The sequence below is a fragment of the Herpailurus yagouaroundi genome, unplaced genomic scaffold (genome assembly GCF_014898765.1).
Source record: "Herpailurus yagouaroundi ecotype Mexico unplaced genomic scaffold, PumYag 190, whole genome shotgun sequence".
Taxonomy (NCBI): Eukaryota; Metazoa; Chordata; class Mammalia; order Carnivora; family Felidae; genus Herpailurus; species Herpailurus yagouaroundi.
In genome coordinates, this window is record NW_024412421.1 from 37,964,717 (window position 1) to 37,979,148 (window position 14,432).

Here is a 14,432-nt window from a genome sequence, read left to right on the forward strand (position 1 = left end):
GGCTCCCGGAGCAGTACCCCATTCTTTCCCTCAGCAATCCCACGTGGTCCGACACACACTCAAGTGACTGGCTCCAAGTGACCACAGATGCGCTCGTGAGTTTTCGAGAACCAGTGATTGATCGCCCCCGTCCCCGGGTCCCACGGTCACTCGCCCACACCTACCAGCTCAGAGTTGACCAAGTGGAAGAACTCGGTGCAGTCAGGGGCGGCTGGCCGGCCGGCCTGGGGGTGGCCGACGACAATAGACGGGGGCAGACCGAGGAGGATCCTGGCAAAAAAGAGCTGCGTCAACAGCGATGGCCTGGCCTCACGTCGCTCCCTGGGAGCTCGGGCTGTGGTCTGTAACTACCCTCCCTACCCGCTCCCGGAACTGGAGTCCTTCCCTGGGACTGTGCCTTGCTGGACCCACTGCCGACATGCACGAGGTCTTACCCCACGACCCATTTTTAAGCTGTGCAATAGCCAAGTAAGAGGTGCCCCACAGTCTAACCAAGCTATTCCCTAGAACTCAGGAACGACGTGATCTCCTACTCATAAATGTGGCGACAATGACTATCTCTGGGCACACAGGGTTTTCCTTATTTTGACATGAATTCTTTAGGCTACAGCTTCCAGCAAAGCAGCTCCTGAGTCTGAAGAGGAAGGCTTTAACGCAAAGCTTCAAACCCTGATCTCCATGGGAACACCAAGGAGAAGACGCCGTCACAGGCTGGGGAGAGGGGACGGAAACAAGTCACCGATGGAAAAGAAATTCAATTTAAGACAGAATCTCTCCACGGTGCCGTGTTACCATTTGTACACAAGCAGCTCCCGCTGTCTCTGAAGGCGGGCGGCCACATCCCACCCGCTTGCCAGCGCCTGGAGCCGTCTGCGGAAAACTCCGAAAAGGAAGTGCCCCTGAGGAGGAGAGCAACTGCGGGGTGCCCCCGGGCCCTGCTCCAGGCCAGCAGCCATCTCCTGGAAAAAGCAAGACCAAAACGGTCAGTACTTTGATCGCTGGCTCCAGGTGGTCGTCCCCAAGACCGAAGGCAGGAAGTCCTCAGGGCTGACGGTCAGCCCCAGTCAGGACTCTGAAATGAGGTGGGGTGGGCTTGGGGGAGTCTCCCAAGAGGAGCTAGGAATGACCGGGACAAGCGTTTTTACTTGGAAATCATTGAAAAGTTGCAAAAATAGAACAAGAACAGTACAAAGAACACCGTTACCCAGTTTCACCGATGGCTAACATTTTACTGTTTATCATTTGCTCTTTTACTACACACAGGTGTGTGTGCGTGCACATAATCTGAGGACGAATTACGGACGGGAGGCACGTACACAGCAGGCACTCAATAAATGCCTGTACACTGAAAGCACAAAGTGTGTGCGGTGTCTGCGCACATTCAGACCTAGAGACAGAAAAAGCCAAGCACCCACTTCAAAGCATCGTCCCTGCCACACGTGACCCCAAGCCCCAGGATGCACTGTCTGCCCTCCCCGCTCCCCCCCACCACAGCCAGTTAGGACGGATGCGGTGGACACAAGGGCAAGAGGAGGGGGCTGGGGGCTCTTCTTTGTGGGATGTTTTATTCATTGGTAGGTACATTTCCCCCGTGTTCCAGACCTCCCCCTCCATGGCTTCGGTCACTCCCCACATTCTCTCTATTCAAGCACCTGGAAAGCAGAAACACCACGAGGAAGCGCGAAATCCACACCCAGAATCCCGTTAACGAGGAGCTGCCCGTGTACTTCCAGAGGTACAGATTCCCCGTGTACGCTGTGGACATGGAACCAGAGCGAGCACGGTCTGCACTTTGACCCCAGAGCCCACTCACAGGGCCCGACTTTAAGCACCCTGAAAAGACCCGAGACGAACAGGTACTCGGACTGGAAAACTATACTTTTCATTTCAAAACGAGAGCCCCGTTTCCACGCCCTCTTAAGTGCGCCTGCCTCGGTGACGAGAACCCGCCAGCCTGTGGAGGTGCGGGGTGACCCTGTGGAACAGTCTCTGAGCCCTCCTTTGGCAAGTGGGGGGCTAGCTACGTCATTTCTCAGAGGCTGGCATCCAAACAGAGCAGCCAAGAACTAAAAAGCAGACAGCGGTGCAGAGCAATCATGTTACTACTGAAGCTGCTATTTGCTCAATTGCCTCTATTTTCAGATTTTAAATGTCCCAAAGCCGGGAGATGGTTCAGGCACCACAGCTTTTGTTTCTGCATTTTTTGTGATACTCACTGGTGAAGTGAGCACACTGTCCCTCTGGGTCCGGGACCTTTTATATGCACGATGTTGGTTTTCATTCTGCTGGGGAGCCTCAGGACCCGTTGCGGATATTTCTAATAAACATCTTGGGGTGCCTGGGTGGCTAAGTCAGTTGAGTGTCCCGACTCTCGGCTCAGGTCATGATCCCAGGGTTGTGGACTGCAGCTCCACATCACACGCCACGCTGAGTGTGGAGCCCGTTTAGGATTCTCTCTCCCAAGGGGCGCCTGGGTGGCTCAGTCGTTAAGCATCTGACTTCATCTCAGTTCATGATCTCATGGTTTGTGGGTTCGAGCCCAGCATCAGGCTCTGACAGCATACCTGCTGAGAATTCTTTCTCTCTCCCTTTCTCTGCCGTTCCCCCACTTGCGTGCACCCTCTCTCAAAATTAATAAAAACAAAAAACAAAAAAACCCTCTCTCCCTGGCTCACATTCTCTGTAAAATAAAAATAAAAATAATCTTAATAGCAGATGACATAGATGCAGTGAAACACTGGGTGTCACATATTCTAGCTCACCTGCAATCTGGAAAAAATATCCCGATTTCCTGGGCAGCCACTGAGAACCAAATCAGAATTCTCTGAGTAGTTGTGACTCCTCGAACTGAAACAAAACACAACAAAAGCCTCCTAAGTATCTCTTGATGTGCGGGCATTCCAGCCTCCCCTCCCGCCTCCAGACTGGCGTGTGGTCACAGAGCCAGGAGGTCCCAGAGGACCATGTGACACCCACAGTCATCAACAACGAACAACAAAACATACACACAAAATATTAGCAACCCCAATTGAGCAACATCCTGAAACAATTATGTACCATGACCAAGTGGGATTTATTCTAAGAATGCAAGGTTGGTTCAACACCCTAAAATCAATGTAATACATATATCAATAGGATAAGAAAACAAAAACCATACGATCATCTCAATAGACACACATAAAACATTAGACAAAATTCAATACCCTCTCACGATAAAAACACTCAACAAACCAAGACCAGAAAGGAACTTCCTTAACCTGATAAAGGCCATCTGTGAAAAACCCACGGTTCACATCATACTTAATGATGAAAGACTGAAAGCTTTCCTCCTAAGATCAGAAATAAGACAAAGTTGTCCTCTCTCCCACTTCCATACAACATTGCACTGGAAGTTCTAGCTGGGACAGTTCACTCAGGAAAGACATAAAAGGCATTCAGATTGTAAAGGAAAAAGTTAAACCATCTTATTCAGAGATGACATCTTGTATACAGAAAATCCTAAAGAATCACCAATAAAAAACTACTAAAGCAAGTAAGTTCACAAAGTTGCAGGACATGAAATCAATATACCAAAATCAGTTGTATTTTTCTAAACCACCAAGAGTGGAATTAATAATTCCATTTACAATGGTGTTAGAAAGAATAAAATACTTCAGGATAAATTTAACCAATGAGGTGTAAGATATGTACACTGAAAACTATAACATACCGTTGAAAGAAAGTTCACAGATACAAAGATTCAGTATTGGTAAAATGGTAATAGTGCTAACATGCATCTACAGATACAGTGCAATCCTAGCAGAATCCCAGCTGATTATGTTAAAACTGACAAACTGATCCTGAAATTCAGATGGAATTGCAAGGACCTAGAATACCCAAAACAATCTTGGGCAGGGGGGTGGGGGGCGTGTGGGGGGGGGTTGCTGAGGGATTCACATTTCCCGATTTAAAATTTCCTACAAGCCTTCAGTAATCAAAACTGCGATACTGGCATAAGAACAGACATAAACACCATCTCAATAAGAAAAGGTCAGAAACAAATTTTCACACGTATGGTTAGTTGATTTTCGGCAAGGATGTTGAGACCATTTAATGGGAAGGACGGTCTCTTCCGCAAAACGTGCTGGGACAACTGGATGTCCACATGCAAAAGAATGAAAAGGGATCCCTTCCTTATTCCATATACAAAAATTAACTCAAATTAATCAAAGACCTAAATTAAGAGCTAAAATTAAAAAGATAAATTAGACTTCATCAAAATTTATTTTTATTATTGTTTTTAAAAATTTTTAATGTTTCTTTTCGAGAGAGCAAGAGACAGAGCATGAGTGGGGGAGGGGCAGAGAGAGAGGGAGACAATCTGATGGAGGCTCCAGGCTCTGAGCTGTCAGCACAGAGCCCGACGTGGGACTTGAACCCACAAACCATGACATCATGACCTGAGTCAAAGTCGGATGCTCAACCAACTGGGCCACCCAAGCGCCCCAGAAGGGGAGAAAATATTTGCCACTCATATCTGATAAGGATGTGGTATATAGCATACATAAGGAACACAACTCCATAAAACATCCCAATTTTAAAATGGGCAAAGGATAGGACATTTTCAAAGAAGATACACAAATTGCCAACTCGTAAATGAAAATATGTTCAACATCAATAGCCACCATGGAAAAACAAATCAAAACCATAATGATATATGCCAGTGTATGTCCATTAGGAGGGGTATAAGTAAAAGATAATGACAACTATGTTGATGATAATGGGGAGGAACTGGAGCCCTCTGATGCTGGAAAACAGTCTGGTAGTTCCTAAAAAAGTTAAAGTATAACACAGCATACCCCATTCTTAGGCATATGCCCGAAAGAAATGAAAACACAGGACCACAGAAAAGCCTGTACACAAATGTTCTTAACAGAATTATTCATAGTCAAAAGGGGAAGACCCAATGTCCATCAACTAATGAATAAACAAAACGTGGTCCATCCTTCAATGGGATACTACTCAGTAATAAAAAGAATGAAGTTCTGATACATGCTACGATATATCGATTTTTAAATTTTATTTAAATTCTAGTTAACATACAGTGTAATAATAATTTCAGGAGAATTTAGTGATTAATCATTTACAACACCCAGTGCTCGGCCCGAAAAGTGCCTTCCTTAATGCCCATCGCCCATCTACCCGCCAGCCAACACCCTCCAGCAGCCCTGTTTGTTCTCTGTATTTAAGAGTATGTTATGGTTTGTCTCCCTCTCTCTTTTAAAAAAATTTTTTCATGTTTATTTGGAGAGAGAAAGTAGGGGAGGGGTAGAGAAAGAATCCCAAATGGGCTCTGTGCTGTCTGCACAGAGCCTGACATGGGGCTCGATCCCACAAACTATGAGATCGTGACCTGAGCCGAAATTAAGAGTCAGCCATTTAACCAGCTGAGCCACCCAGGCGCCCCCTCCCTGTCTCTTTTTATTTTTCTCTCTATTCCCTATGTTCCTCTGTTTTCTTTCATAAATTCCACAGATGAGTGAAATCATGATATTTATCTTTCTCTGACTTATTTCGCTTAGCATAATCTACTCTAGTTCCACCCATGTGGTTCCAAGTGGCAAGACTTCATTCTTTTTGATCAGCGAGTAATATTCCATTCTATATATATATGATTTCACACACACCACGTCTTCTTTATCCATTTGTCACTCGATGGACATGCTACAATATACACTAACCTTGAAAACGTTATTCCAAGTAAGCCAGACACAATGTGTCACACACATATTTGTGTGACAGGACTGACAAATCCAGAGACATAAAATAGATTCAGGGTGGCCAGGAGCTGGGGGACAGGGAAGGAATGGAGACACTGATTTCATTCCGTGCACACATACTCGTTTACCCTCCCAAGAGAAAAACTGAGAACAAGAGGCCTGGCCCCAACGTCCGTTTGCCTGGTGCCGTACGTGCTGCTCCCAGCCACTAGGCGCTGGTAGGAAGAACTCCAGTGCTGTTGGTTGTATTGAAACAGGAGTTCGTAAGAATTCCGCTAACCAGGCGATACGTTTACAGATCCTTGTGGAGAAGAGGCGCAGCGGGAGGTAAAGGGGAACAAGGGTAACAAGACTGGTTTTCTAGGATGGAAGTAATACATCCCCCAAAATGTGGAAAATGGCATTGATTTTACTCATCATCTTCACACAATAGGAGGACAAAGATGCTAACGGCCCAGCCCAGCAGCCACGGTACGGGGAGCTCTGCCCCACAGCAGTGAGCCCACGTCCGCACTGCAGCCCTCTAGGAGGGTGCCACCGGCCGCCCACTTCTTCGCCCTTTACGCTCACGACCCACATGTCGGATGACAGCAGAAAGACAAGTCACTGCCGCTGGCAAATCTGCACACAAAGAAAACGGATCCAGAAAGCTTACCTTTACTCCGCACAGACTCAGACCCACTAGCAGGACGTGTTCAGTTGTGCTTTGTCAAACACAAAGTGGACAGACAAAATACCTTGGAAGAATCAAGACTAAAAGTAAGATGCTTTTTGGCATCAGCCTTCCCAACCTCTGGCGGAAGTCTATCAGCACGTCGACAAGAACTGCGCACGCCACCTGCAGGTCCCCGTCGCAGCCGCCCGCAGCCGAGGGCTTGGGGAGGAAGTACTCATGGATCGCCCACTGCTGGAAGTCCCACCTGCAACAGCAAACACCAAGGTCTGTGCTGGGAAAGGCTGTAAACCAGTGGTTCCGGGAGCCAGGACGAGAGCCCACAGCCAGCGGCACAACAATGGCGGGTGGCGAGATCTGGGGCTTCTGGGTGGTGGGAAGGCCCTCTACTGCAATCAAGGCCTCCTCGGGGGCCATCCCCAGGGTCGTGATTCCAGGGTCCGTCAGCAAAGATGCCCACATCTGGCCCAGCCTCTGCAGGTGCTCGTGGGAAGGATCCTGAGGATGTACTAACTAAAGCCGCAGCAAGAGAGGCACAAGACACTGTAGTCTATTTATGCAGAAAGAGCCACGAGTAAGACATTTCCGTAAACCCACAAGTGGGCAAGGAACAGAGGTTATAAAGGCTGGTGCTTCACCCAGGCCATCTGAAATTGTTAGACAATGTATCTGAGCATTGCCTGTTCAATGAAAACAGAAAAGGTCTAAGCACAACTTAGCACACAGTGACCTGAGGGTAAGAAATGCTTATTATGGATCCTCACGCCAAAAAATGAATTCCTTCTTTTCCTTTTCCCAGTGGAAAGAGAGGAGGGAGAGCGGGGAGACCCCAGGGCGCGTGCGCCTGTGCAGAAAGCACTCACAGCTGGCTGCACACAGACCCGAGAAGCAAGCAAACATCCACCTTGTCGGAAAAGCAGTTCTTTCCACGGTTCTGACTTCCTCTGCAATCTGACACCACGGGACAGAATCCCCCCCCACCCCCCCGACCCCCGGCATGCGAGCCGCGTCTCTGACTGCACAGGGACAGTGGCTCAGGACGGCTCACGCTGACCCCTGCCCTCAGCTGCCCCCAGGGTTCCTGTGCCCCACCAGCTCCATTGCACCTACAGCACATTTCCCTCCCTGACTCCCAGAGCCCCACATGCAGGGGCTTGTCAGCACCCCACGCTCACGCCCAGGACAGCACATCCCCCGTCCCTATGGTCTGAGTAATTGGCCCAGGGACCTGCTCCGCCAGCTCAGAGCCAGTACTGCACACGGCACCCGTCAGCCCTGTGCCTGCCCAGCCGGCCGCGCCAGCTGAGAACTCTGGCAAGCTCCCTTAGGACCCCAGAGGGCCAGGACTCCACCACAGCCCCTCACGACAGTCGCCCCGCCTGCTCTTCTCCCACCTGAGGCACGTACATCTGCCCCTGATGCACCCCCTAACCGTGGGGTCCTGAGTGTGCATCCCTACTTCTAATCCATTTTGTCTGCCCGCCTGCTTGCCGCCCGGCCTGCTCAGGTTTACACCTGGCGAGGGCGCCCAGTCAGGGGCGTTGGAGTAGAAGCACACAAAGGTACCAGATGGGCAGACTTGTCTCATCACAACGCACTTCCCAGTTTCTAGAACATTCTAGAAGTGCGTGGCACACACTAGGAGTTCCATAAACGTTTCTTGAATTAAGGAATGAATGAATAAAACTGTGCTCATAGGTATATATATCAAATTGAACACTGAGATGTAATGACAAGACTTAGGCTTTAAGACAATGCGTAAAGCCTTGTACCACTGTCAAGGGCAGATCCCTTTCAACACTTACCTTTCTGTATCTGAAAGACAGTCGACCTCAGGTTGAATTTCTAGTTCCAGCCGTAACCAGTCTCTGTAAGTTAACTGAGAGAAAAAGGACCAAATGAACACGACGGTGAGGATGGGACGCAGAGAGCACAGGTCAGCTTTGTAAGTCTGCTGCACAGTCCCTCCAATGTCACACATCGCAGCAGAAAGACTCAGGGGAAGGCCTCAGTGCCTACACTCGTGTCCGTTCTCAGCCGCTTCCTGCCGACTGACTGAGGTGCTGGCGCCAAGCCCCCACATACTGCTTAGGTTACGTCTGACTGCGAAGCTGATGAAACAGTTCCAACTGGCACTTTTAAACTGAATTCTCCAGCATACCGCCTGGTTCTGAAGTTGATCCACGGCATCTGCAAACCTCTCAGGTTACCGCACAACAGAGGCAGGAAATAATCTTCTAGTCCACTTGAGTTGGGCAAGTTAACTAGAGAATAAATGTGTAGTAACATGCTCCAAATATCCCTGGTAGCATATTTCTTAATTCAAAATTCCTGGGGGGGGCGTCTAGGGGGCTCAGTCCGTTAAGCGTCTGACTCTTGATTTTAACTCAGGTCACGATCTCACAGTTCGTGAGTTCATGCCCCATGCTGGGCTCTGTGCTGACAGTGCGGGGCCTGCTTGGGATTCTCTCTCCTTCTCTGTCCCTCCCCAACTCTCTCTCTCAAAAAAAATAAACCTTAAAAAGTAATAAAATTCTTGGAACAATTCCACTCATTAACACGAACTAATCTCAAAACCTCACAGTGTGTGTGAAAAGGCACATCACAGAAACACGCGCACAGCACGCTGCCTACGTGTGAAGACCAAAGCTCGGCGATGTAGAGCAGGTAAAACCAAGAGAAGCACGTCCGTGATCACCCACAGGTGGGACAGCAGCCCTGAGCCACCTGCTACGCTGCAGGTGGGCGGCTAGCGTTCCCTGCTCTTGACTCGTTATGTCACACAAAGACTGTCGCACTTGCTCTGGGGTCATTCGTGGGATTAACAATAGCAGAATTGAAAAAATATATGATAAAACAATTGAGAATTTTTCCTCTAAAGACCAAAATAAGGAGATAAACATCCACGGAATAAATGAGAAGTTATGAAGAGGCAGTGTGGGCAGGGGGGCCGGAGCAGGCCAGGCTCACAGTGATGTTGCCCAGAGGAGCCCACCCCAAACGGGAGCCTGGCAGGTAGGCGTGAAGTCTGTTTCATTCACCCTCAAAATCTTCCACAAAATGTTAGTGCCGAGGAAAAGTGGGCAGAGTGGAAATAACCTTTCTAATTTTTTTTTTTTTCTCTAATTTCTTACAACTGTGTGAATCTGCAACGATCCCAATAACGATTTCAATCAAAGCCACTTCTGTGCTCCTCCAGGGTCACTGGGTCAGGCCCAGCTGCCTGCCCGCCACATCCTCAGGAGGCCCCCAATCTCCCCGCAAACTCTTGTGAGTTAGAACGAGGGGAGAAGCAGGAAAGGGGCAGTGGGACCTACGTGAAATTCTTTCTCCTTCAACAGTTCCTGGAAGGTTCTCTGTTTCCACAGACAGAGGGCGGCTTGCTGCCAGTCTGCAGAGGGCCGGCACAAGGGCCTCCAGGGAGGGTCGGCTGTGTCCTCCGGACAGAGGGGATCTCGGGCTTCTGGGAACAGTCTCAGTATAATGAACTGAAACTGAAGAGAGACAGTGTCACATGGGTCGCAAGCAGTTGAGAAGATACGCCAGTAACCCGGCCGTGCGCAGGGGCAGGGCAGCCCAAAGACCCTGGGCCGTCCCCCCGTCGTGGCCTGCACCCCGTGTGCAGTTACAGAGGGCATGTCAGTCAGCAGCCCTGTCCGTAAATCCTAACACCTGAGGCAGAAGTGCGGGCTCCAAGCTGCCCTCCACACGGCGGTGGTGACCCCATGGCAGTGAACGGTGGTCTTCCCAGACAGCTGCTGGCACCAGAGATTCCATTAAGAGAGGGTGCCGACCGGACAAGCAAAACACTGTGTCGGTGAATTTATTTATTTATCTCTGCCATTAGGAGATTAGACTTCTTCCCATGTTTACTGAGCTGAGGGGGCGGGGGGAGGGCCCCCAGGGACACGTGGAGTCAGGGACTTCCTTGTCTGGGCCACTTCTAATCCCTTCCATGTTTCAAAATGTTGGCAGCTGGGACTAAGTTCCTCAACGCCAACGATGGGGGCACAAGTGTGCCTGGACCCCACTTCACCCTCCGGGGAGGGCCAGCTCAGCAGATTCTAATGGCGCCCGCAACGGAGATGTGCACCGAACACCGTGAGATGTTCCTTAAAACTCCGCCCGAGTAAGAATGCTGGTTCCCACTGTAACTTCAAACTCACTTTTGCCATTGAAGGCTTCTGACACGCATCTTTAAATTTCTCTGGCCTTAGAATAAATATAACAAGCATTCACTAGATGAGGGAAGTCTCTGGACAAAACTCAGAATTCTTCTTTAAATAAGAAGATACTTTTCATGAATATTTACCTTTTAATGTACCTATTTTACAAAAATCAGTATCTATTTCTTTTAAAAATGGGATGTACGTTTGGGGGTGCCGGGGTGGCTCAGTCGGTCAAGCCTCAGACCGTTGATCTCGGCTCAGGTCACAGTCTCACCATTTGTGAGTTCGAGCCCCACATCGGGGTCTGTGCGGATAGTGTGGAGCCTGCCTGGAATTCTCTCCCTCCCCCCCTTTCTGCCCCTCCCCAGCTTGCTCTCTCTCTTTCAAAAAATAAATAAGTGAAAACAACAAAAAGTAAATAAATAAAACATTTAGAATGAATAAGGGAGGGAGGGAGGGAGGGCAGACGGGGGTGTGAGGGAGGGAGGAGGGGGGAGGGAAGAAGGAAGGAAGGGGGGAAGGGGGGGAGGGAGGAAGGGAGTGGGGGACAATTGTGGTCTTTGTCATCTTTCATCCCTTCATCTTAACTCTGAGAACAGAAGAAAAATGCAGCGTTCAGCCCAGAGAAGAGATGATCTGATAACTAACCAGCACACCGGGCACACAGAGACGTGGGTGGGCAGACAAGAGACCTCCGACGTTTGGCTAGAAACCTGCGTTGAAACGGGAGACTCCAAGAATGGGGAAAAGGGACTGCACAGACTCACCTTCTTCACGAGGGCTGGAGACAAGCAGCTGCACAGAGTATCCCGTGATAAGGAAGAATATTTACACAAAGAGTAAGAAATCACCGCTGTACAAAATCTGAAAATAGAAAACAAATAATGTAGAAATGCGACCCGTGTGTAACAAGGAATGCAATAAAAGTGTGAATTTCACCCAAGTGAACTGAGTGCATTCTAAACCAGATGGCCTGAGGATTAACCCCTGGCCTCTACTCCAGGCCAGGCCAGCTCCCAAGGCCTGGGGGAAACGCCCCCAAGTCACAACCGTGGATCTGGGCTCTATCTACACTGAAGGCACAGACCCAGAGAACACACAAACAGTAAGACTGTGCAAATAAGGGCTTGCGGTCACTGCACGCCGAAGAGCCACGGCCAGAACAGGGCACCCGGGTGACTCGGTTGAGCGTCCAACTTGGTTTCAGGTCATAATCTCACAGTTCATGGGTTCGAGCCCCGCGTCAGGCTCTCTGCTGTCGGCACAGAGCCTGCTTCGGATCCTCTGTCCGCCACCGCCCCCACCTCCCCGCCATCCCTTCCCCACTCTCTCTCAAAGAATAAACATTAAAAAACAAACAAAAAAACAGTCTTCAGGACAAGAGAGCAGCACGCCCACGTTTAAACTCAGCCTCACTCAGGGGGAGCCTCTGCCCACCTGTGGTGGGTTGTGAGGCGTTGAGGGGAAGGGCCCCACGAGAAGAGACTGACCGTGGGGCCCAGGGGACGTCAGGACTGACGCCAGCAGGGCCTGCCTGTCCGTGCTGCCCAAAGCCCGAGAGGCTGGGCCACTGTGCTTCCTGTGGGGGTGGCACAGGTGTCGGGGGCCGTGGTCCAGGGCAGCCGTTGTGTTCTCTCTCCTCGCCCAGTTACGATCCCCTTGTGCCTTCTGTCAGTTCTTTCCACGAACTGCGGTCCCAGCCCCTGCGCACAACTCTTCCGGAGCCTCCTGGCTCCCGCCCTGACCCTTCCTCTATGTACCTTGTACCCGCTTCGGCCTAGACTCCCAGGGCCCTACCCCAGCACCTGCCACGCTGCGTACGCCACACTATCAACTTGCCAGGTGCCCCCACACAGAAGGCAGGGGTGGGACTCCACCCCAGTCCTGGAATGAGTCCGGCCCACAGCGGTGAATGAGGGGCAGTAGGGGTACACGCTGGCACAGATCTGTAGAATGATGGGTCCCGAAACCCTTTGAGACACGGCTCTCTACATAGGGCAGCTCCACGTGCAGGTTCTCACTCCAGAGAAGCAGCTGCTAACCACAGGGGAACCAGGGACGGGTCCCACCACACGCCAGGCGCCCCCAAGACAAAACCCGGTAGTGCTCACAACCCTTCCCAACATGGAAGGACGTCTACAGTCCGTCGTTAACGTCTTCAGAAACAGTTTTTAAGGTAGCACTACCTCATTTTTGTAAACAAAGAAACACAGACACATAAATACAACGTAAGACTCCAGAATGATTATCCGTGGAGCGTATCTGTGTTGGCCAATTGCATTTGGTGAGTATGTGACTTCTGTCGAGCACGGGGAGGCACAGCGGATGTGAGGGCAGCTCACTTCAGGCAGAAGAGCGAGGTCTCCGAGGTCCTAAACGTCAGGAGGCTACTGAAGAACTCTGCGACGGACAGGCCCTCGGCGGGGGCAGGGAGGCCCACACGCACCTCTGGGAGCACAGACCTGGACTCGGCCAGGTGGACGACCAGGGCGGCCAACCCCAGCACGTGGGAGGCACTCAGGCTTGGGCCCTGAAACGGGAGAGAGTGTTTCTGCAGGAAGGAGGGCAGAGCCCACTTCCCAGGCAGGCGGACAGAGGCGGCGGCCGTACCTGGTGACGGAGCAGCTGGCAGAGCCTGGTGAGCACGACAGGAAGGAGCCTGCGTCCACACATGGCCGTCACTAAGCGAGAAGCCCAGGGGCCCTGCCTGCAGAGACAGCCAGAGACCAGCAGTCTGGCCACTCCTGGCCCTGCACGGCCCTCCCTCGGATTCTTCCGGAGGAGCGAAGGGTGCCCGAGAAAGACGTAGGCTGTTCCCCCAACGGCGAGGTCTCCGGGGGGGATGCTTCATCTCTGCCGAGTCTCCGCACTGCCCCTTCACCCCACCTGGGACCCCCAACCAGTACAGAAGCCAGAAGGCAGGATCCAGGATCAAGGGTCAGAGGTCGACAAGGAGTGGGCAGGCCTGCCCCTCATCACAGAAAACAGGGAGAAACCCCACTCCCCGAGGGAGGCCTGCTCCGAGCACCCCGGCCGCCCCCAGCAGAGCCCCAAAGCGCCCGGTGAAAACCCCCAGCCTCTACCTGTCTGGCGAGGCGAAGCTGGAAGCTACGATCAGGTTCTGACAAAAACACGTCAGCAGGAGGTCCGCGACCTGAGAGAGACAGATGGTCACCGAGAGCTCAGAGTCCCCGAGAGCAACGTGTGAGTAAGGCAGGCCTGCGTCTGGAGAGGAAAGCATCACACCAACTGGCGCCAGAACCCCATTCCCACGTCCTGGGAGACAGCAGGCCAGGCGTTGTGAAATTTCACGGCAGAGAACAGGCTCAGCACGCCTCGTCCGCACAGGGCCAAGGAGCAAACTGTTTTAGGCTCCGGGGCCACAGATGGGCTCCGCTGTGTGTTCTCCTCTAGAAATTTAAAAGGTTGGTACACAAACAGGCCGGGGCTGGCTGAGCCCAGGCCTGACACTGCCCGGATTCCGGGTGTCGTTTCCACGTACACGGTTCGCCTGGCAAAACACGGGGTGGAGAGGAGGCCCGCACACCCGGGACTTCTTACACAATCCGGCCCCGCTCGGCAGCATAGGCCAGGCATCCCACACTCACCTCCCGTTCCTGCTGCTCCAGGCCTGGCGTGAGGACGCTGAGCTGAATCTGCGATCCCCCAGAGCTGCCGTCCTCCTCAGCGCGGCCCAAGGCGGCGCCGAGCCGCTCAGAAACAACTGCCACCCGAGCAGCCACAACTGCACGTAGAGAAACCCAGTTAGACGAGCAGGGGAACGCGGGCTGCCTGCAGGGGGCGGTGGCGTTCCCGCTCGCAACGGGCTGC

The 14,432-nt window shown here is 51.5% G+C and overlaps 1 protein-coding gene and 1 long non-coding RNA gene across 16 annotated transcripts in view; one reads left to right on the forward strand and one right to left on the reverse strand.

The window, feature by feature from the left end:
• FANCA (FA complementation group A) overlaps positions 1-14,432 on the reverse strand; it is a 65,395-nt gene that overhangs the window by 8,150 nt on the left and 42,813 nt on the right. For 12 of the 15 annotated variants that reach the window (XR_005780931.1, XR_005780930.1, XR_005780929.1 and 9 more), the window contains 11 exons: positions 14,210-14,346; positions 13,685-13,755; positions 13,212-13,308; positions 12,944-13,131; positions 11,369-11,465; positions 9,750-9,926; positions 8,238-8,311; positions 6,551-6,679; positions 2,763-2,847; positions 793-959; positions 165-270 (listed from right to left, as the gene is read on the reverse strand). Coding sequence is in view for 11 of the 15 variants with exons in the window: in XM_040443355.1 (XP_040299289.1) it covers positions 165-270; positions 793-959; positions 2,763-2,847; positions 6,551-6,679; positions 8,238-8,311; positions 9,750-9,926; positions 11,369-11,465; positions 12,944-13,131; positions 13,212-13,308; positions 13,685-13,755; positions 14,210-14,346 (1,328 nt within the window). In the remaining 4 variants the exon portion in view is untranslated. Of the gene's footprint in view, positions 1-164; positions 271-792; positions 960-2,758; positions 2,848-5,720; positions 6,680-6,712; positions 7,113-8,237; positions 8,312-9,749; positions 9,927-11,368; positions 11,466-12,943; positions 13,132-13,211; positions 13,309-13,684; positions 13,756-14,209; positions 14,347-14,432 lie in introns of those variants that run through there. The other 3 variants (XM_040443357.1, XR_005780932.1, XM_040443364.1) reach the window with 3 other exon arrangements.
• Positions 9,922-11,746, forward strand: LOC121009955 (uncharacterized). Its single transcript, XR_005780933.1, has 2 exons — positions 9,922-10,561; positions 11,201-11,746. It is a non-coding gene; the product is annotated as an uncharacterized LOC121009955 (long non-coding RNA).